The sequence below is a fragment of the Lolium perenne genome, chromosome 1 (genome assembly GCF_019359855.2).
Source record: "Lolium perenne isolate Kyuss_39 chromosome 1, Kyuss_2.0, whole genome shotgun sequence".
NCBI lineage: Eukaryota > Viridiplantae > Streptophyta > Magnoliopsida > Poales > Poaceae > Lolium > Lolium perenne.
In genome coordinates, this window is record NC_067244.2 from 39,675,259 (window position 1) to 39,697,028 (window position 21,770).

The following is a 21,770-nucleotide window of genomic DNA, read 5'->3' on the forward strand; positions in this document are numbered from 1 at the left end:
TTGATAACAGGTATAGAACTCCTGACCTCAATTTATATACATCCATCATTTAGGACACGGTCTATCAATCCATCATCGGGTCAACAGATATAGTTTTTCTTAACAAGGGGCCAAGAGCTCAAGACAGCGAATATTCACTTTGGAGCCCGGTATCATGGAGCCCTTTATTAGTTTCGAAATTGCAAAACATGATTTCAAAGTTTCCAAAAATTGCAAAACAAGTCTAGACATAGATACTGATGTACTCTACCAACACACCAAATCTCAACTCAAAATACCTTATTTTACGCGCTTAACAAAAATGATAAAATCTGAAAGATTTGGGATGTTTCAAAATTTGCACTGTTCCCTACTTTAGATGTCAGATGTTGTCATTTTTGTGCAGCTCAAAATATCTCAAAATTTTGTATCCGTATTTTTTGAACTTCTAATCGTCTTTTTTGAACCATCCAAAAAGCGAACTACATGTAGCTCGTGACCCAAAAATCAACACTCCCAAGACAAGTACTACCTAAAATAAGTGTTGCAACTTTGTTAGATACAAATTTATCTAGACGTATTTTAATGTGTAGATACATCCATATTTAGAAAAAGCTGCGACACTTAATTTGGAACAAAGGGAGTACTAATTAATAACCACTCTCAGGTTAAACATCAAATTCTTTTGAGCGAGCAAAGGTTTTAATGATTTACTAACACAAGAATGAATTGCTGATTAAAACCAGAGAAACTTTTCAACACAGCTTGAGCAAACTAGGTTGCATCACAATTTTATTTAGACAAAAGGCATTAGCCCAGCTTGGTGAAGAAAACCACAGACTACAGGGTAAGAACAGTTGGATGCTAAGTTTACAAGCTTCCACATAAGACTTGGCAGCAAAATAATCTTGTATTACTCTGTGGGATACTACAAATGAACTTTAAACTAAAAATATAGCGGCAGAGAACAGTATACAAAGGGAGTAGACTCGAACTTTACAAAATTTAAAAACGAGAATACAAGGAGATTACAAGAAGTTTGTTAAGTGGGACACCATGATTCCCCAATCAATACTACTTGCAGGTCTCAGAAGGACATCGGTGATGCCACATCAAAGATCATTGGAGCATCGTCGAATGTTTTGGGAACTTTTTCTTCCAAACGGAAGAACATACAATTTCTCCTTTCCCAAATATTCCATAGGATGGCAACGAAGAGGGTGAACACTTCCCAAAGTTAAAGGGAAATGGGCTCTATATTCTACACATGCAAAGTAGCGCACTGCGGCTTCAGTTATTTAAAATTAGACATTCATATGTGAGATCAGACAGATAGTAAGAATATGACATTGTTAGTGAATTTGCATATGCAATTCAATACTAGATCAAATGCCTGGGTCAAAAGGGTCGAAGGCAAATGTTAAGTCAAGAACTGCGCTGACCTTTCTTAAGCATGACAAGTGCACTGACAACTTCATTTTCAGATAAATATATTGATTCAAAGTACCAGACAGATGTTTCGTAAGCAATAACTAACATTATCAAAGTACCAGACAGATGTTATCTAGATGGAACATTATATGCCGACCGAAGGACCAGGGGGGTTTAGGGATTGAAGTTTTAGAGTTAAAAAATAGATGTCTCCTTAGTAAATGGTTGTTTAAATTAATGAACGAAGATGGGGTATGGCAGGAATTATTGCGAAACAAGTACCTAAATTCTAAAACCTTGTCACAGGTTACAGCTAAACCCTTTGATTCACCCTTTTGGAAAGGTTTGATGAAAGTTAAAGAAGAGTTTTTCAGCCGGGGATCGTTTAAAGTTGGACATGGCAAAGATACTATGTTTTGGGAAGATACGTGGTTAGGTGACGTTCCTTTAGCTCAGAAATATCCGACTCTTTATAATATAGTTGACCGTAAACAAGTTTCGGTGGCAGATGTCCTACAAAATCAACCACTCCAGATAACATTTCGGAGAACTCTAACACCCAACAAGTGGGCGCTTTGGTTAGAGCTAGTGCATCGTTTAATGTATGTTCAATTATCTAATGATAAGGATGTTTTCGTTTGGAATCTTACAAATTCGGGTGCTTTTACTGTCAAATCAATGTACCTTGATTTGTTAGACGATGACACAAAGTACCTCAAAAAGTATATTTGGAAGATAAAAGTGCCACTAAAAATCAAGATTTTTATGTGGTTCTTGCATCATAAAGTTATTTTAACAAAAGATAATCTCGCTAAGCGTAAATGGCAAGGCTGTAAGAAATGCGCTTTTTGTGACAAAGATGAATCTATCCAGCACTTGTTTTTTGAATGTCCCTTAGGTAAAATCATATGGAGCATTATTTTTATGACTTTCAGTTTGCCCCCCCCCCCCCAAAAAAAACATTACAAATCTCTTTGGTAATTGGTTAAGCGGTATTGCCAAGAAGGATTTGGTTCAAATTAGGGTGGGAGTCTGCGCTGTTCTTTGGGCTATTTGGAATATGCGCAATGATACTGTTTTTAACAAACCGACAAAACAACCTTTCTTGCAGGTTCTCCCTATGGTTATTCACTGGATCCGTACGTGGTCTTATCTCCAGTCCGAGGAGCAGCGGGATGTCATGGAGTATGGGTGCAACCGACTGGAGACGGTAGCACGGGATTTCTTCAGCCGGTGTGGGTGGCGGCTTGATCATAGGATCACTTTGTGATACCGCTTTGTCTTTTGCTTTATTTTTCTTGCGTTGGTTGATTTTCAGATCAACTTGACATGAGATTTGAGTTGTAATAAGGTTAAAACTGGACTTGAATAAGGTAATAAAGCAGCCGTATGCATCTTTTTGATGCAGAGGCTGGGGCACATCCCCCATTTCGAAAAAAAAAATTAAAAATTCACATACTTACGGGTGAAAACGAAAAAGATAATTCAGTCTTAGACACAAGCATGTCCATCTGTAAAACAAGCAGTCAATGGGGTTGGCAATTGACAGTTCACAAATATGCAACGCCTGAAAGTCACCGTTATCCAAACATTTATCGAACAAACAAGAATATGTGATTGTTAGTGAATGCACAAATATTAAGTAACAGCTAACCTTTCTCAAGCAACAAAATGTATGTAAAAAATTCTATTCCGCACAAATGCATTAATTAAGAATACCAGATTAACATCTTGGAGGCATTGACGGACAACATAAAAAACTCAAATACTTTTGTGCGAATAAGATAGGATAATTCAGTCTTCATCACAATGATGAAATGCTGATTGAAAGCACAAGCATGCACTGCCAACAAGTCAAACTTGGTGCTTCCATAGTCTTTTTTCAAAATGGCGACAATACAATCTTTAGGTACCAACGAGCATCAGCAAAACAAAGATGTCAATGGGATTGGCCATTGGCAGATCACATATATGCTTCTTTTGACAGAGAATCTACCCCATCTACGAAACAGCAGTTGAACGGGTCAGCAATTGATAAGTCCTGTGTATCCATATAATTCTCCCAACAAGCAGAGTTATTTCTGAATTTGAATTGAGCGTCTCGAGAAGCCCTAGTTTTCACTTCTAACAGCCTGTGTTGATCAGTCATCCATTTCTTGTCGATGTCAATTTTCATGCAGACTCCAAATTTGATTTCCTTTACCATTTTCGCATTCAAAACAAAGAACTTGGCAAAGGCAACATCTTCCTCACCACCTTTGTAATTCTTCAGCACCACTACTTTGAGATGGCTCTCAAGGCATTTGATTGGATCTAGTGGGTCATACTGAATCACATTTTTCATCTCTGTTGTAGTATATTCGTCCCACTGTAAAAAGACAAAACAGACATGTGTTGAAGTAATTGCTAACTGAACTTTATTAGATGAGAATGAAATATATATTTTGAGATTGCAGAGAAATAAAGATGAGTACTCACAATGACGTAGAGCTTTTCCAGGCAGGGGAAGCATCTGAGGATGTCAAGAACTCCATTCAAATGAGGGCGAGAAAACTTAAGTGCCAAGACCTTTACACTATGTATTGCGTTTTTCGAGCTTGATGGGGTTAAACCCTGAAGAATACAATAGACATCAAAACAATATCAGCAAGAAAGAATGCCAAGCAAGAGTCTAGAGGCTGATGGTGCTACCTGGAAGACAATGTTAGCAATCTCAATTTCAGGGATGCAGGGTGACAAATGGCCCAATATCTCTATTTTAGGTGCCCTAACTACCCGGATAAACTCAGTGCCTAAGCCTGAAGAATTTAATAGCAACCTTTCAAGGCAAGGGGCCTCCTTAATGACCAATTCTCCTTTGCCATCAAACAAATAGCTGACGACGATGATCCTTAGAGTTGTTGAGCTGATGCAAAGGCCACCAACATCACGAATTTCCGACAGAATTAAAGTCTCCAAGACATGGCAACCAGAGAGCATCTTAGAGAAAACATCCTCGGAGATGGAAACACGCCATAGGTTGAGCTGCTTGAGCAGGGGAAAGTTCAGCGAATGTGTGATCTCCTTTGGGAAATCACTGGAGCCAATGCTGGCCACGATGAGGGTTGACGCTAAGCGGAGCACTGACAGTGGCAGTGGGTAGCGCTTCTCAGACTTGCCATACCTATATTCCAAGACCGAGAAGGCGATGTCGAGCTCCTGGAGGCCGTCGAGGGCTCGGGAGTGGAACCAGCTCTCGATCTGAGCGGCGTCCTCAGCGTACGTTTTTTTCACTTTGTGGAGGCGGATTCCCTTGAAGGCAAAGCGGCGGGCAGGGCCAGGGTGGTCAGAGAGGATCCTGGAGACGATGGAGAATTGTTTGAAATCATTGTAGCAGATGTCTGCAGCGTCGAGGTTGAGAGGCGCAGAGCGCCAGAGGGGTCGCCACCGGCGGGCAAGGGCCTGCGTGCGGGCGCCGTCCTTTGTGGGGAGGAGCGAGATGATGGTGCCGAGGATGGCGTCGGGAAGGTTGCTGATGAGATCGCCATGGCCGATGATATCGCCGTCGCGGCCACCATCCTGTGCTTGTTTCTTCGACCTGCGCGCGGCGGCTCCATCGGATGCGCGCCTCTTGAGTGCGGGTACCGCCGCCGCTGTCTTCTTCTTCTTGGCAGTCGCAGATCCCGCAGACCGCGCTTCCTTCTTCCCTGCGACTACCTCCGCCTTAGCCACCTTTCTCTCCATCATATCCAGCGGCCGAAGAGAAGGAGATTTGAGCCGCCACGATTTGGGGGGTTTTAGCGTCCCTTCCAACGCCGGCACGGTGGTGGTGCTGTTGGGATGGATGTGCGGAGCGGGGCCGCTTACCACGGCTGGACGCGCCGCCGTGTGACGGCTCGGGGGGTTTTAGGGTTGGTCTGCTGCTCAGTTCGGTGGGCCGGGTGTTTCTCATCAAACACTGGCATTTGAATTTGATGGACTAAAATCCTTCCAGTTTTGGACCAAATTTTGGATTCCGTTCAAACTAGACTCGATTTCAGAAAGCACTAATTATTCCTCAATAAAATGTGGAGTAAAATATATTACCACGCACTGAAAACACCGTAATTTCCAAAAATTGCTTAAAACGCCATCTTAATTGATAACCCTCCATCGGTCCGGCCGTTCATACAGTAGGTTTGTCACTTTGTCTGGGCAAGCTCATTGTTCTGCACCTGTTTCCAATCTAGTGCTAGCTATAGTGTCACGAGGCTGCTCGAAAGTCCAAAATGGTTTGGTTATTCTCGTGTAAGTAGGTGCAGTGTTGGTAAGAACAGCTCATGTAAACTTCAGCCCAGTGATTGATCTGAAAACAATGCCCATCATGCTTCTTTCTAATCTCACTGACAACCTCATCCTCCAAGTTTCTGTCACTTAAAAAGTGATAGTGTGCAGAAGGTATAAACAACAGTGCCCATTTTCTAATAGTACTTGCCGATTTTTTCAGGATGTTTTGCCTGTAGCAAAGTTTCCCTTTAAATTTCCATGCACTTTGGTTACAAGTTCGAAACGGTAGTCAATTCATTTGCACTCACTGGTGCCCATATGGTCAGGAACTCAGGATCTAGAGACAAGCAATGCTTGCTATCAGTTTATTGGCATTCTTTTGAACAAGTCACAACCAGAATTAGGGATATTAAAGAAATGACAAATAGTGTCAGACACACAGTACGCCTAGTCTACAAGCAACTAATTACAGAGGTAGTAAACGTCTGGCAGGTATATGCTATAGTAACCAGCAGATCAAAGAATAAGCAGATGTTCTCAGGCCTAAGCATGGAGATTGCAATAATTTTGTATACAACGAGAACAACTAAAAAAGCTGCAGGCGCAATGAGTGCACTACCTTTTCGAAGGACAGACTGATGTGCTTGCTAATTTTGAACTAGCTACCTTTAAAGCTCATCTTTAAATCTTATGCCAAAATAGATGCACATCATGTAACTGAAATGAAAATGGAGTGCCTAATGCAAGCATAGCTGAACTGGATTGAATATAAATAATTAATCATATGATCTGAAGATGGGTACAGAAATCTGAAATAATTGATTATTAATTAGCAGACATGTCACACATCCTTTTTGGCAAAATTAACTTGAAAGTGTAGTTACTGACGAAGAAATCTGTACATATGACATCGTGCAATCTTAAGATAATTAATAGACAGGCTGCCAAAGGAATTCAGTACAAACTCATCTAACAGTAGATTAACGGATTAACCAAGTATATTACTGCATTCGCAACATCTTATCAGCATCATGCCCTCTAGAAGTTTCACCATGACTATGAACAAAACAAAATGGTAATGAGTGCATGCCACTAAAAAGAAGGCGTATGATTCTAGTATCAGGAGATGAGTGAATAAGATCAAGAAACAAAATATACAGCCCCGCAACCACTTGATTCTCGTTTAGGCACATCAAACCCAAAGGAAGGAAAACGTAATTAACAGTGCCATGATGAACCTTTGATTGTCCAGAGAAGGAAAGTCGAGGTTCCAACTGAATCATGAATTTTATTATTTCTACTGATGCAACATATGACGACCAAGAATGTGATAGAAATGCCAGTAGTCCTTTTTCAGATAAAAGACATGTAAAAGAAGAGATTGATGCTGAGTTTACTAGCTCACAGTTGTAACTTTTGACATTAAAGTATTTGCATGACATACCATGTTAGGAATTACAAAGCAACTTTAAACTAGAAATTTAGCACCCATGACAAATTTAAGGATTGGAATGTAGGCAACATAATATTCAAGCATCGTCACCATAAGAACTAGCAAAAGAGAATATGATTTTCAGGTATCAGCGTAGTCTTGATTTTTCAGCCAACGGAATCTGTCATATGATTCTGCTTCTTCTGAAAGGCCGATCTGCACAAAGGCTGTTGAAGGGATCGGAAGTTGACAAGTCATGGATATCTAACTTCGCATTTAAATACGAAGAACCACGTATGAATTTGATTTGAGCATCTGGAGAAGCTTTAGTTTCCACCTCCAGCAGCCCGTGTTGATCAGCCACCCATTTCTCGTCGATCATCTCATTCAGTTCAAATTTGATTTCATCTAGCACTTTTGCACTCAAAAGAAAAAATTTGGCAAAGCTAACGTCTCGCTCGTCGCCTTTGTAATTCTTCAACACTATTTTCTTGAGATGGGTCTCAAGGCATTTGATTGGGTCTAGTGGATCATAATGATGGACATTTTCCATCTTTGCCTTCAAGAATTTGTTCCACTGGAAAAGGAAAGAAGGCTTAGAAGAAACATAAGTAATTGAGTACATAAGTCTGAAGGCCTTTAAGTGCTCCTTTTCTAGTATCAAATATTCAGTTTGACATTTAAAGCAAAGGAAATATGAACACTCACCAGAACATGAAGTTTTTCCAAGCAAGGGAAGAACCTGAGAATGTTAAGAACTGCATCCAAATTAGTCCAAGTAAATCGGAGAGCCAAAACCTTCACGGTGCATATTGAATTGTTCAAGCTGGTCGGGATCAACCCCTGTAAAAAAACAATGAGCATTAAAAAAATGCATGTAGGAGAAATGCCAAACAAAGACTCGAGAAGGATGCAGGTGCTACCTGAAAGACTAAGTTTCCAATCTGAATATTGGAGTTGCGGGGTGACAAAGGGCCCAATATCCCCAGTTTAGGTGCCCTATTCACCCTGATAGTCCCACAATCCAAACCTAGACAAAGCAGCCTTTCAAGGTTCGGGGTGTCCTCAATAACCAATCCCCCTTCACCCACATAACAATCTTCGAAGCCAATGCTTGTAAGAGTTGGAGAGCTAATGTGGAGGTAGGCCATGTCATTTTCCTGCAGAAATAGGGTCTCCAACACATGGCACGCAGAGAACACCCCATGGAAGATATCCTCGGAGATGGAAACACGCTGTATGGTGAGATGCTTGAGGAGGGGGAAATTCAGCGAAGAAGCTAGTATTTCATTTGGGAAATCACAGTAGCCGATTGTGGCGACGACGAGGGTTGATGCGAATCGGAGCACGGACGATGGCAGTGGGTAAAACTTAGTCTGATCTGCTAGAATCGAGATCGGGAAGAACACGTTGAGCTCCTCAAGGTTGTCCAGGCTTGGGGAGCGCAACCAGCTCTCGATATGTGCGGCATCCTTTCCGTACCCTCTTTTTGTTGGGTAGATGCAGATCAAGCGGAAGTCGAAACGGCGGACAGGGCCAGGGTGGTCGGAGAGGATCGTGGAGATGATGGATTTCGTCGTGGGTCGAGGTCCGCGGCGACGGGTCTCGTACCTGGAATCGTCGGTGGAGAGGTCCTCGGCGTCGACGTTGAGAGGCGCAGAGCGCCAGAGCGGGCGCCATCGGCGAGCGATGGCCTGCGTGCGGGCGCCATCCTTGGTGGGGAGAAGGGAAATAATGGTGCCGAGGATGACATCGGGAAGGTTGCTGATGAGATCGGCGTCATCGATGTCATCCCGTGCCCGTTTCAGTGGCCTGCTCCCGGCGGTTCCACCGGATGCGCGCTTTTTGGCTGCGGGCATCGCCGCCGCCGCCTCCTTCTTCTTGGCAGCCGCAGGCGCCGGCCCCAACGGCGGCTTCTTCTTCCGGCGAGGCGGAGATTTTGGGAGTCGGGGTGGGGTCGTGGGGAGCTATGGGGATTTGGGGTTTTTGGCGTCGCTTCCGCTAGGGATGGAGTGGAGGAGTAGCCGAGTGGAGTAGGGAGCTCTAAGGTGCATTCAGGTCAATCTAGATTTAAGTTAACTCCACGTTCGGTATTTTTCCTTTTACGAACAGTATTAACTTTCCGAAAAAGCAAAAATGTGGATCATCACGTGTCGTCCCGTGTGAATACAGGTTGGTACCAGCCTAACATCTAGACAAAAAACAGTAGGACCCAGTCGTAGGAAGATCATCCCCAGTCCCAAGAATTCGTGCAACTTTCCCCTCTCTGGTCGTAAGTTCTTCTTCGTTTTGCTTCCCCTCCCGAAACCGGATCCAGAAATTACATCTACCACGAAGAAGAAAACTCTGAAGACTCAAATCAACGAAAAAATATCCCCCAGCTCGGTTGAAGAAACTACCCAACAATCTCGATCTGGCAACTCTATCAGGGATTTGAACAACATCCCGTCAGCCTCCATCAAATTATATCTATCAGAAGTTTCAAATCAGGTACCAGCTGAATCCTCACATCTACCTGAGAAGGAATAACCTCTTTTCCATGACATCTACCTCAAGAGTCCTGCTAACATCTACCCCAAAAATCTGTTGCTTACCTGATTTGTTATTCATCCATCCTTCTTACATCTATTGAACCTGCTTACATCTATAAACAGTATAGGCACTATAATCCAGTTATGCACAGGAAAAAGGGGCATTACATGATTTTGTCCATATGTCAAAGAAAGTATCAGGGAAAAAAGGGTATAAAATAAATCTTCACTATATATGAAAAACATCATCATTGTAGATGAAGAACATCATCCAGAAAACTATCATTGAGTGTAACAACCAGTAGTTTGCTGAAAAATATACTTTCTTCACAATGAAAAAATAACATCATCCAGTAGTTTGCTCAAAGATAGTTTCCTATCCTGAGCAGCATGATGAAAAAAACAACAATGTAATTGACACTGAAGTTTCTGTATTAGTTGGTGTTCATAAAAATCAGTAATTTTCTCAAGATAGATCAAACAGTAGAAGTAACTTCATATTTCTCTTTATAGGGAAAATTTTCGGGTGATAACATGTACTGTACTAGGCTGTATCATGCCAATCTTAACATGACAACATCCAGTTATGTTTAGTTATGATGTTGCACACAAATAATCTAGAAGAAAATAAAGAAATTCAGTTATGCATATGGAGAAAATACATCAGCTGATTCAGTTCATGCATTAGATTCCATCCAAAAGTAATTTGCTGAAGATGTATCAAACAGAAAATCATCCAGATAGTAACATCTGATGGATGTATTTCGATCCAAAAATAACGGCATCTGCAATAGTTTTCGGATGATACCGGATGATACTACGTAAGGTACTAGGTAGTAGCATGTCTTACTACTTAACACACCATGTTCCACACAGAATCTACAAAACGGCTACAACAGCAATAACATCTGAGATGCATTGTTCAAGTCGTACTTGATTCGTGTTACATTCTGATGTTCGGCACGCCCTCTCCTGACCTTTATATAGCAGGCCAGGTCCCGAGAGTCCTGTTCGATATCGATTAGGTTACATTGAGATTTAATCTAATGTTCCTTTATCGATGCCTTCTTGTCTTGTTCATCAAGAATTCGTCTCCTGGTAGGTCTCCTTCATTCGTACGGGCCCACATTAGTCTTAGACAATTTTCGTGGGCCCCTAGTTGGGCCAAGGGAGGTAGACTAATGTCGGGTACCTGAAGGGTAATTCCCACATCAGTAGCCCCCGAGTGACTATAATTATCTTCATCCAAATATCTTGGTCAGTCGAAGAAAATTTAGTCTTCACGCTTACTATGAGGTCGAAATTGCTTGATATCGGGTGCGCGTCCAGCGCTCCCGATGGGAGTAGCCCCGAGTCTAAGGACGGATGTTTGCAACTGTACGTAGGCTCAAGTTGTACTACTCGAAGATTTTGCTATCGATGTTTTCTTTGCCTCCTTCATCATCTGATATTTTTAGTATATCGGGTCTTCTAAGACTTCGGGTGAAGTCATGTGACTTGGTTGTACGTAAGGAATAAAAGTAACGAGCCCAGTCTTACTCGATAAATCGATGCTGGCTAACTGCCGATGGCAAAACAGCGTTACCCTACACATAATCAAGTCTCCGGGCTTGATCCTGGATTCGTTGGAACCTTCGGGTCCTTTCCTCTTTGAATTCATTTGATTATTAATGTTTTTGCTGTTTTTATCGGATGCGCGTTCAGCGCCTCCGATGGGAGTAGCCCCCGAGTCTAAGGACGAATGTTTGCAACCGTGCGTACACTCAAATCGAGTAACCGAAAGTGATAGATTCCTTCGGATGTTACTTTTATTCGGATGCTTCATCAAGAGGAGTCGATAACTTTGATGACATCATTATTGACGTGGCATCTGCGGTAGCTCGATTGACAGGACATGACCTAATGGGTCCGCCCTATTTCTGTGCGGTCAGTTAGAAAATGACTGGTCCTTGCGCGTTGACCGAGGTGTTTCCTCGATTCTCGTGCGTAGTGGGGGTATTGGGCCATCAATTTCTCTCCTCTTGCGACACGTGTTTACTCGTACTCTCGTCCACTTCCCATGATGCGGATTTGGTGGCCACGATTTGTAGTAACTTCTCCATTATAAAAAAAGGGGTGCACAGTTTAACGTTTTTACCCCTGCTTCATTGCTCATCTTCCTCCTTGCTCTCGTCTCGCCATTGTTACCGCTGCCAATAACTCCTCCATCATCTATTGTGGGTTTCGGTGCGTGTGATGCACACATGTGTGTTGTAATTTTTGGTGTAAGTGTAACTCCTAGCTGATTAATAGCTTCGTTAATTCAAACCCAGGCTCATTTCGAGCCTTCCGCCTAAAAAAGACAAAAAAAGCTAGAGTGTGTGAGGATAGGAGTCTTGCTGGCTGAAACGGTGAAACCTCTAGTGTTAGTTCAGTTCGCGTCTTCCCATGAAAAAAAAAGGTTCAGTTCGCGTCTGGTTTGAACCCTGCCAGCGCTCTCTCAAGTTGCTTCTTTTTCTGCCACTAGTCGTGTCACGCACGATTTAATTTCATTATTAAATATATTCAAAATTTATGAAGTACACAAAACTGGTACTATGCATGTGGACTGTTTGAGGCTATTTTTTCAGAATTATACTTTTTTTATTAATTTCCATAATTATTACGTAAATTATGGAAAATTGAAAATAATACGCCATTGGCCACCGGTTCGCCGATCGGTTTCTGTCGGCTATCAATTTCCATAGAGAAATTAAAATTGGGAGTTATTTCCTTAATTCAAAGAAAAGGAAAGGAAACGATGCTTAAGAGCCTTTGAAAAATGACGATAAAAGCTGGGGATCCATCTTGTGTAATAACATAGTGCAGCTCTGTGAATGCATGTTTTGAACTAATAAGACACTACAGCTACTAAGAATCAGCAGTGCCAGGAGATGTCACATATGATATGATCAATCATCCAAAGCCTATATATTTGGTTGGTTACGGAAAAGATTGGAAAATACTGTGAAAGTATGAAATGTCAATACACTCTTGTGCCAATTTTGATAACAGGTATAGAACTCCTGACCTCAATTTATATACATCCATCATTTAGGACACGGTCTATCAATCCATCATCGGGTCAACAGATATAGTTTTTCTTAACAAGGGGCCAAGAGCTCAAGACAGCGAATATTCACTTTGGAGCCCGGTATCATGGAGCCCTTTAGTTTCGAAATTGCAAAACATGATTTCAAAGTTTCCAAAAATTGCAAAACAAATCTAGACATAGATACTGATGTACTCTACCAACACACCAAATCTCAACTCAAAATATCTTATTTTACGCGCTTAACAAAAATGATAAAATCTGAAAGATTTGGGATGTTTCAAAATTTGCACTATTCCCTACTTTAGATGTCAGGTGTTGTCATTTTTGTGCAGCTCAAAATATCTCAAAATTTTGTATCCGTATTTTTTGAACTTCTAATCGTCTTTTTTGAACCATCCAAAAAGCGAACTACATGTAACTCGTGACCCAAAAATCAACACTCCCAAGACAAGTACTACCTAAAATAACTGTTGCAACTTTGTTAGATACAAATTTATCTAGACGCATTTTAATGTGTAGATACATCCATATTTAGAAAAAGTTGCGACACTTAATTTGGAACAGAGGGAGTAACAACTCTCAGGTTAAACATCAAATTCTTTTGAGCGAGCAAAGGTTTTAATGATTTACTAACACAAGAATGAATTGCTGATTAAAACCAGAGAAACTTTTCAACACAGCTTGAGCAAACTAGGTTGCATCACAATTTTATTTAGACAAAAGGCATTAGCCCAGCTTGGTGAAGAAAACCACAGACTACAGGGTAAGAACAGTTTGATGCTAAGTTTACAAGCTTCCACATAAGACTTTTGGCAGCAAAATAATCTTGTATTACTCTGTGGGATACTACAAATGAACTTTAAACTAAAAATATAGCGGCAGAGAACAGTATACAACGGGAGTAGACTTGAACTATACAAAATTTAAAAACGAGAATACAAGGAGATTACAAGAAGTTTGTTAAGTGGGACACCATGATTCCCCAATCAATACTACTTGCAGGTCTCAGAAGGACATCGGTGATGCCACATCAAAGATCATCGGAGCATCGTCGAATTCCTGTTTTGGGAACTTTTTCTTCCAAACGGAAGAACATACAATTTCTCCTTTCCCAAATATTCCATAGGATGGCAACGAAGAGGGTGAACACTTCCCAAAGTTAAAGGGAAATGGGCTCTATATTCTACACATGCAAAGTAGCGCACTGCGGCTTCAGTTATTTAAAATTAGACATTCATATGTGAGATCAGACAGATAGTAAGAATATGACATTGTTAGTGAATTTGCATATGCAATTCAATACTAGATCAAATGCCTGGGTCAAAAGGGTCGAAGGAAAATGTTAAGTCCAAGTACTGCGCTGACCTTTCTTAAGCATGACAAGTGCACTGACAACTTCATTTTCAGATAAATATATTGATTCAAAGTACCAGACAGATGTTTCGTAAGCGATAACTAACATTATTAAAAATTCACATAATTACGGGTGAAAACGAAAAAGATAATTCAGTCTTAGACACAAGCCTGTCCATCTGTAAAACAAGCACTCAATGGGGTTGGCAATTGACAGTTCACAAATATGCAACGCCTGAAAACACCGTTATCCAAACATTTATCGAACAAACAAGAATATATGATTGTTAGTGAATGCACAAATATTAAGTAACAGCTAACCTTTCTCAAGCAACAAAATGTTGTAAAAAATTCTATTCCGCACAAATGCATTAATTAAGAATACCAGATTAACATCTTGGAGGCATTGACGGACAGCATTAAAAACTCAAATACTTTTGTGCGAATAAGATAGGATAATTCAGTCTTCATCACAATGATGAAATGCTGATTGAAAGCACAAGCATGCACTGCCAACAAGTCAAACTAGGTGCTTCCGTAGTCTTTTTTCAAAATGACGACAATACAATCTTTAGGTACCAACGAGCATCAGCAAAACAAAGATGTCAATGGGATTGGCCATTGGCAGATCACATATATGCTTCTTTTGACAGAGAATCTACCCCATCTACGAAACAGCAGTTGAACGGGTCAGCAATTGATAAGTCCTGTGTATCCATATAATTCTCCCAACAAGCAGAGTTACTTCTGAATTTGAATTGAGCGTCTCGAGAAGCCCTAGCTTTCACTTCTAACAGCCTGCGTTGATCAGTCATCCATTTCTGGTCGATGTCAATTTTCATGCAGACTCCAAATTTGATTTCCTTTACCATTTTCGCATTCAAAACAAAGAACTTGGCAAAGGCAACATCTTCCTCACCACCTTTGTAATTCTTCAGCACCACTACTTTGAGATGGCTCTCAAGGCATTTGATTGGATCTAGTGGGTCATACTGCAGCACATTTTTCATCTCTGTTGTAGTATATTCGTCCCACTGTAAAAACACAAAACAGACATGTGTTGAAGTAATTGCTAACTGAACTTTAATTAGATGAGAATGAAATATATATTTTGAGATTGCAGAGAAATAAAGATGAGTACTCACAAATGACGTAGAGCTTTTCCAGGCACGGGAAGCATCTGAGGATGTCAAGAACTCCATTCAAATGAGGGCGAGAAAACTTAAGTGCCAAGACCTTTACACTATGTATTGTGTTTTTCGAGCTTGATGGGGTTAAACCCTGAAGAATACAATAGACATCAAAACAATATCAGCAAGAAAGAATGCCAAGCAAGAGTCTAGAGGCTGATGGTGCTACCTGGAAGACAATGTTAGCAATCTCAATTTCAGGGATGCAGGGTGACAAATGGCCCAATATCTCTATTTTAGGTGCCCTAACTACCCGGATAAACTCAGTGCCTAAGCCTGAAGAATTTAATAGCAACCTTTCAAGGCAAGGGGCCTCCTTAATGACCAATTCTCCTTTGCCATCAAACAAATAGCTGACGACGATGATCCTTAGAGTTGTTGAGCTGATGCAAAGGCCACCAACATCACGAATTTCCGACAGAATTAATGTCTCCAAGACATGACAACCAGAGAGCACCTTAGAGAAAACATCCTCGGAGATGGAAACACGCCATAGGTTGAGCTGCTTGAGGAGGGGAAAGTTCAGCGAATGTGTGATCTCCTTTGGGAAATCACAGGAGCCAATGCTGGCCATGATGAGGGTTGACGCTAAGCGGAGCACTGACAGTGGCAGTGGGTAGCGCTTCTCAGACTTGCCATACCTATATTCCAAGACCGAGAAGGCGATGTCGAGCTCCTGGAGGCCGTCGAGGGCTCGGGAGTGGAACCAGCTCTCGATCTGAGCAGCGTCCTCGGCGTACGTTTTTTTCACTTTGTGGAGGCGGATTCCCTTGAAGGCAAAGCGGCGGGCAGGGCCAGGGTGATCAGAGAGGATCCTGGAGACGATGGAGAATTGTTTGAAATCATTGTAGCAGATGTCGGCAGCGTCGAGGTTGAGAGGCGCAGAGCGCCAGAGGGGTCGCCACCGGCGGGCAAGGGTCTGCGTGCGGGCGCCGTCCTTTGTGGGGAGGAGCGAGATGATGGTGCCGAGGATGACGTCGGGAAGGTTGCTGATGAGATCGTCATGGCCGATGATATCGACGTCGCGGCCACCATCCTGTGCTTGTTTGTTCGACCTGCGCGCGGTGGCTCCATCGGATGCGCGCCTCTTGAGTGCACGTACCGCCGCCGCTGCCTTCTTCTTCTTGGCAGTCGCAGATCCCGCAGACCGCGCTTCTTCTTCCCTGCGACTGCCTCCGCCTTAGCCACCTTTCTCTCCATCATATCCAGCGGCCGAAGAGAAGGAGATTTGAGCCGCCACGATTTGGGGGGTTTTAGCGTCCCTTCCAACGCCGGCACGGTGGTGGTGCTGTTGGGATGGATGTGCGGAGCGGGGCCGCTTACCACGGCTGGACGCGCCGCCATGTGACGGCTCGGGGGGTTTTAGGGTTGGTCTGCTGCTCAGTTCGGTGGGCCGGGTGTTTCTCATCAAACACTGGCATTTGAATTTGATGGACTAAAATCCTTCCAGTTTTGGACCAAATTTTGGATTCCGTTCAAACTAGACTCGATTTCAGAAAGCACTAATTATTCCTCAATAAAATGTGGAGTAAAATATATTACCACGCACTGAAAACACCGTAATTTCCAAAAATTGCTTAAAACGCCATCTTAATTGATAACCCTCCATCGGTCCGGCCGTTCATACAGTAGGTTTGTCACTTTGTCTGGGCAAGCTCATTGTTCTGCACCTGTTTCCAATCTAGTGCTAGCTATAGTGTCACGAGGCTGCTCGAAAGTCCAAAATGGTTTGGTTATTCTCGTGTAAGTAGGTGCAGTGTTGGTAAGAACAGCTCATGTAAACTTCAGCCCAGTGATTGATCTGAAAACAATGCCCATCATGCTTCTTTCTAATCTCACTGACAACCTCATCCTCCAAGTTTCTGTCACTTAAAAAGTGATAGTGTGCAGAAGGTATAAACAACAGTGCCCATTTTCTAATAGTACTTGCCGATTTTTTCAGGATGTTTTGCCTGTAGCAAATTTTCCCTTTAAATTTCCATGCACTTTGGTCACAAGTTCGAAACGGTAGTCAATTCATTTGCACTCACTGGTGCCCATACGGTCAGGAACTCAGGATCTAGAGACAAGCAATGCTTGCTATCAGTTTATTGGCATTCTTTTGAACAAGTCACAACCAGAATTAGGGAGATTAAAGAAATGACAAAATAATGTCAGACACACAGTACGCCTAGTCTACAAGCAACTAATTACAGAGGTAGTAAACGTCTGGCAGGTATATGCCATAGTAACCAGCAGATCAAAGAATAAGCAGATGTTCTCAGGCCTAAGCATGGAGATTGCAATAATTTTGTATACAACGAGAACAACTAAAAAAGCTGCAGGCGCAATGAGTGCACTACCTTTTCGAAGCACAGACTGATGTGCTTGCTAATTTCGAACTAGCTACCTTTAAAGCTCACCTTTAAATCTTATGCCAAAATAGATGCACATCATGTAACTGAAATGAAAATGGAGTGCCTAATGCTAAAGCATAGCTGAACTGGATTGAATATAAATAATTAATCATATGATCTGAAGATGGGTACAGAAATCTGAAATAATTGATTATTAATTAACAGACATGTAACACATCCTTTTTGGCAAAATTAACTTGAAAGTGTAGTTACTGACGAAGAAATCTGTACATATGACATCGTGCAATCTTAAGATAACTAATAGACAGGCTGCCAAAGGAATTCAGTACAAACTCATCTAAGAGTAGATTAACGGATTAACCAAGTATATTTCTGCATTCGCAACATCTTATCAGCATCATGCCCTCTAGAAGTTTCACCATGACTATGAACAAAACAAAATGGTAATGAGTGCATGCCACTAAAAAGATTGCTAATGATTCTAGTATCAGGAGATGAGGACTTTGCATATTATTCACCATATACCTTAGTGAATAAGATATGGAAACAAAATATACAGCCCCGCAACCACTTGATTCTCGTTTAGGCACATCAAACCCAAAGAAAGGAAAACGTAATTAACAGTGCCATGATGAACCTTTGATTGTCCAGAGAAGGAAAGTCGAGGTTCCAACTGAATCATGAATTTTATTATTTCTACTGGTGCAACATATGACGACCAAGAATGTGATAGAAATGCCAGTTGTCCTTTAATTTTCAGATAAAAGACATGTAAAAGAAGAGATTGATGCTGAGTTTACTAGCTCACAGTTGTAACTTTTGCCATTAAAGTATTTGCATGACCTACCATGTTAGGAATTACAAAGCAACTTTAAACTAGAAATTTAGCACCCATGACAAATTTAAGGATTGGAATATAGGCAACATAATATTCAAGCATCGTCACCATAAGAACTAGCAAAAGCCAATATGATTTCCAGGTATCAGCGTAGTCTCGATTTTTCAGCCAACGGAATCTGTCATATGATTCTGCTTCTTCTGAAAGGCCGATCTGCACAAAGGCTGTTGAAGGGATCAGAAGTTGACAAGTCATGGATATCTAACTTCGCAGTTAAATACGAAGAACCACGTATGAATTTGATTTGAGCATCTGGAGAAGCTTTAGTTTCCACCTCCAGCAGCCTGTGTTGATCAGCCACCCATTTCTCGCCGATCTTCTCATTCAGTTCAAATTTGATTTCATCTAGCACTTTTGCACTCAAAAGAAAGAATTTGGCAAAGCTAACGTCTCGCTCATCGCCTTTGTAATTCTTCAACACTATTTTCTTGAGATGGGTTTCAAGGCATTTGATTGGGTCTAGTGGATCATAATGACGGACAGTTTCCATCTTTGCCTTCAAGAATTTGTTCCACTGGAAAAGGAAAGAAGGCTTAGAAGAAACATATGCTGGAGTAATTGAGTACATAAGTCTGAAGGCCTTTAAGTGCTCCTTTTCTAGTATCAAATATTCATTTTGACATTTAAAGCAAAGCAAATATGAACACTCACCAGAACATGAAGTTTTTCCAAGCAAGGGAAGAACCTGAGGATGTTAAGAACTGCATCCAAATTAGTCCAAGTAAATCGGAGAGCCAAAACCTTCACGGTGCATACTGAATTGTTCAAGCTGGTCGGGATCAACCCCTGTAAAAAACAATGAACATAAAAAAGATGCATGTAGGAATGCCAAACAAAGACTCGAGAAGGATGAAGGTGCTACCTGAAAGAGTAGGTTTCCAATCTGAATATTGGAGTTGCGGGGTGACAAAGGGCCCAATATCCCCAGTTTAGGCGCCCTATTCACCCTGATAGTCTTGCAATCCAAACCTAGACAAATCAGCCTTTCAAGGTTCAGGGTGTCCTCAATAACCAATCCCCTTTCACCCACATAACAATCTTCGAAGCCAATGCTTGTAAGAGTTGGCGAGCTAATGTGGAGGTAGGCCATGTCATTTTCCTGCAGAAATAGGGTCTCCAACACATGGCACGCAGAGAACACCCCATGGAAGATATCCTCGGAGATGGAAACACGCTGTAGGGTGAGATGCTTGAGGAGGGGGAAATTCAGCGAAGAAGCTAGTATTTCATTTGGGAAATCACAGTAGCCGATTGTGGCGACGATGAGGGTTGATGCGAATCGGAGCACGGACGATGGCATTGGGTAAAACTTAGTCTGATCTGCTAGAATCGAGATCGGGAAGAACACGTTGAGCTCCTCAAGGTTGTCCAGGCTTGGGGAGCGCAACCAGTTCTCGATCTGTGCGGCATCCTTTCCGTACCCTCTTTTTGTTGGGTAGATGCAGATAAAGCGGAAGTCGAAGCGGCGGACAGGGCCAGGGTGGTCGGAGAGGATGCTGGAGATGACGGACTTCATCGTGGGTCGAGGTCCGCGGCGACGGGTCTCGTACCTGGAATCGGCGGTGGAGAGGTCCTCGGCGTCGACGTTGAGAGGCGCAGAGCGCCAGAGCGGGCGCCATCGGCGAGCAATGGCCTGCGTGCGGGCGCCATCCTTGGTGGGGAGAAGGGAAATAATGGTGCCGAGGATGACATCGGGAAGGTTGCTGATGAGATCGGCGTCATCGATGTCATCCCGTGCCCGTTTCAGTGGCCTGCTCCCGGCGGTTCCACCGGATGCGCGCTTTTTGGCTGCGGGCATCGCCGCCGCCGCCTCCTTCTTCTTGGCAGCCGCAGGCGCCGGCCCCAACGGCGGCTTCTTCTTCCGGCGAGGCGGAGATTTTGGGAGTCGGGGTGGGGTCGTGGGGAGCTATGGGGATTTGGGGTTTTTGGCGTCGCTTCCGCTAGGGATGGAGTGGAGTAGCCTAGTGGAGTAGGGAGCTCTAAGGTGCATTCAGGTCAATCTAGATTTAAGTTAACTCCACGACCGATATTTTTCCTTTTACGAACGGTATTAACTTTCCGAAAAAACAAAAATGTGGACCATCACGTCTCGTCCGGTGTGAATACAGGTTGCTACCAGCCTAACATCTAGACAAAAAACAGTAGGATCCAGTCGTAGGAAGATCATCCCCGGTCCCAAGAATTCGTGCAACTTTCCCCTCTCTGGTCGTAAGTTCTTCTTCGTTTTGCTTCCCCTCCCGAAACTGGATCCAGAAATTACATCTACCACGAAGAAGAAAACTCTGAAGACTCAAATCAACGAAAAAACATCCCCCAGCTCTGTTGAAGAAACTACCCAACAATCTCGATCTGGCAACTCTATCAGGGATTTGAACAACATCCCGTCAGCCTCCATCAAATTATATCTACCAGAAGTTTCAAATCAGGTACCAGCTGAATCCTCACATCTACCTGAGAAGGAATAACCTCTTTTCCATGACATCTACCCCAAGAGTCTTGCTAACATCTACCCCAAAAATCTGTTGCTTACCTGATTTGTTATTCATCCATCCTTCTTACATCTACTGAACCTGCTTACATCTATAAACAGTATAGGCACTATAATCCAGTTATGCACAGGAAAAAGGGGCATTACATGATTTTGTCCATATGTCAAAGAAAGTATCAGGGAAAAAAGGGTATAAAATAAATCTTCACTATATATGAAAAACATCATCATTGTAGATGAAGAACATCATCCAGAAAACTATCATTGAGTGTAACAACCAGTAGTTTGCTGAAAAATATACTTTCTTCACAATGAAAAAATAACATCATCCAGTAGTTTGCTCAAAGATAGTTTCCTATCCTGAGCAGCATGATGAAAAAAACAACAATGTAATTGACACTGAAGTTTCTGCATTAGTTGGTGTTCATAAAAATCAGTAATTTTCTCAAGATAGAACAAACAGTAGAAGTAACTTCATATTTCTCTTTATAGGGAAAATTTTCGGGTGATAACATGTACTGTACTAGGCTGTATCATGCCAATCTTAACATGACAACATCCAGTTATGTTTAGTTATGATGTTGCACACAAATAATCTAGAAGAAAATAAAGAAATTCAGTTATGCATATGGAGAAAATACATCAGCTGATTCAGTTCATGCATTAGATTCCATCCAAAAGTAATTTGGTGAAGATGTATCAAATAGAAAATCATCCAGATCGTAACATCTGATGGATGTATTTCGATCCAAAAATAACGGCATCTGCAACAGTTTTCGGATGATACCGGATG

At 42.1% G+C, this 21,770-nt stretch overlaps 4 protein-coding genes across 4 annotated transcripts; all 4 read right to left on the reverse strand.

Moving 5' to 3' along the window:
• Nucleotides 1–4,053: 4,053 nt before the first annotated feature.
• LOC127330326 (F-box/LRR-repeat protein At3g59190-like) lies at nt 4,054–5,133 on the reverse strand. Its single transcript, XM_051356581.1, has one exon. The coding sequence runs from the start codon at nt 5,131–5,133 to the stop codon at nt 4,054–4,056; it is 1,080 nt and encodes a 359-aa protein (XP_051212541.1).
• A 1,910-nt stretch (nt 5,134–7,043) lies between these two features.
• Nucleotides 7,044–9,087, reverse strand: LOC127347243 (F-box/FBD/LRR-repeat protein At4g00160-like). Its single transcript, XM_051373455.1, has 3 exons — nt 8,011–9,087; nt 7,796–7,930; nt 7,044–7,664 (listed from the first exon to the last, which is right to left on the reverse strand). Exons 1-3 carry the CDS (start codon nt 8,944–8,946, stop codon nt 7,272–7,274), a joined length of 1,464 nt encoding a protein of 487 aa, XP_051229415.1. The 5' UTR covers nt 8,947–9,087; the 3' UTR covers nt 7,044–7,271.
• Nucleotides 9,088–14,470: 5,383 nt separating this feature from the next.
• LOC127347252 (F-box/FBD/LRR-repeat protein At4g00160-like) lies at nt 14,471–20,424 on the reverse strand. Its single transcript, XM_051373465.2, has 4 exons — nt 19,352–20,424; nt 19,141–19,275; nt 15,190–19,003; nt 14,471–15,078 (listed from the first exon to the last, which is right to left on the reverse strand). The coding sequence occupies exons 1-3, from the start codon at nt 20,285–20,287 to the stop codon at nt 18,611–18,613; spliced, it is 1,464 nt and encodes a 487-aa protein (XP_051229425.1). The 5' UTR covers nt 20,288–20,424; the 3' UTR covers nt 14,471–15,078; nt 15,190–18,610.
• On the reverse strand, nt 14,674–16,578 carry LOC127330336 (putative F-box/FBD/LRR-repeat protein At1g78760). The gene is made up of 4 exons (XM_051356587.1): nt 16,337–16,578; nt 15,404–16,289; nt 15,197–15,325; nt 14,674–15,078 (listed from the first exon to the last, which is right to left on the reverse strand). Exons 1-4 carry the CDS (start codon nt 16,576–16,578, stop codon nt 14,674–14,676), a joined length of 1,662 nt encoding a protein of 553 aa, XP_051212547.1.
• Nucleotides 20,425–21,770: the final 1,346 nt, after the last annotated feature.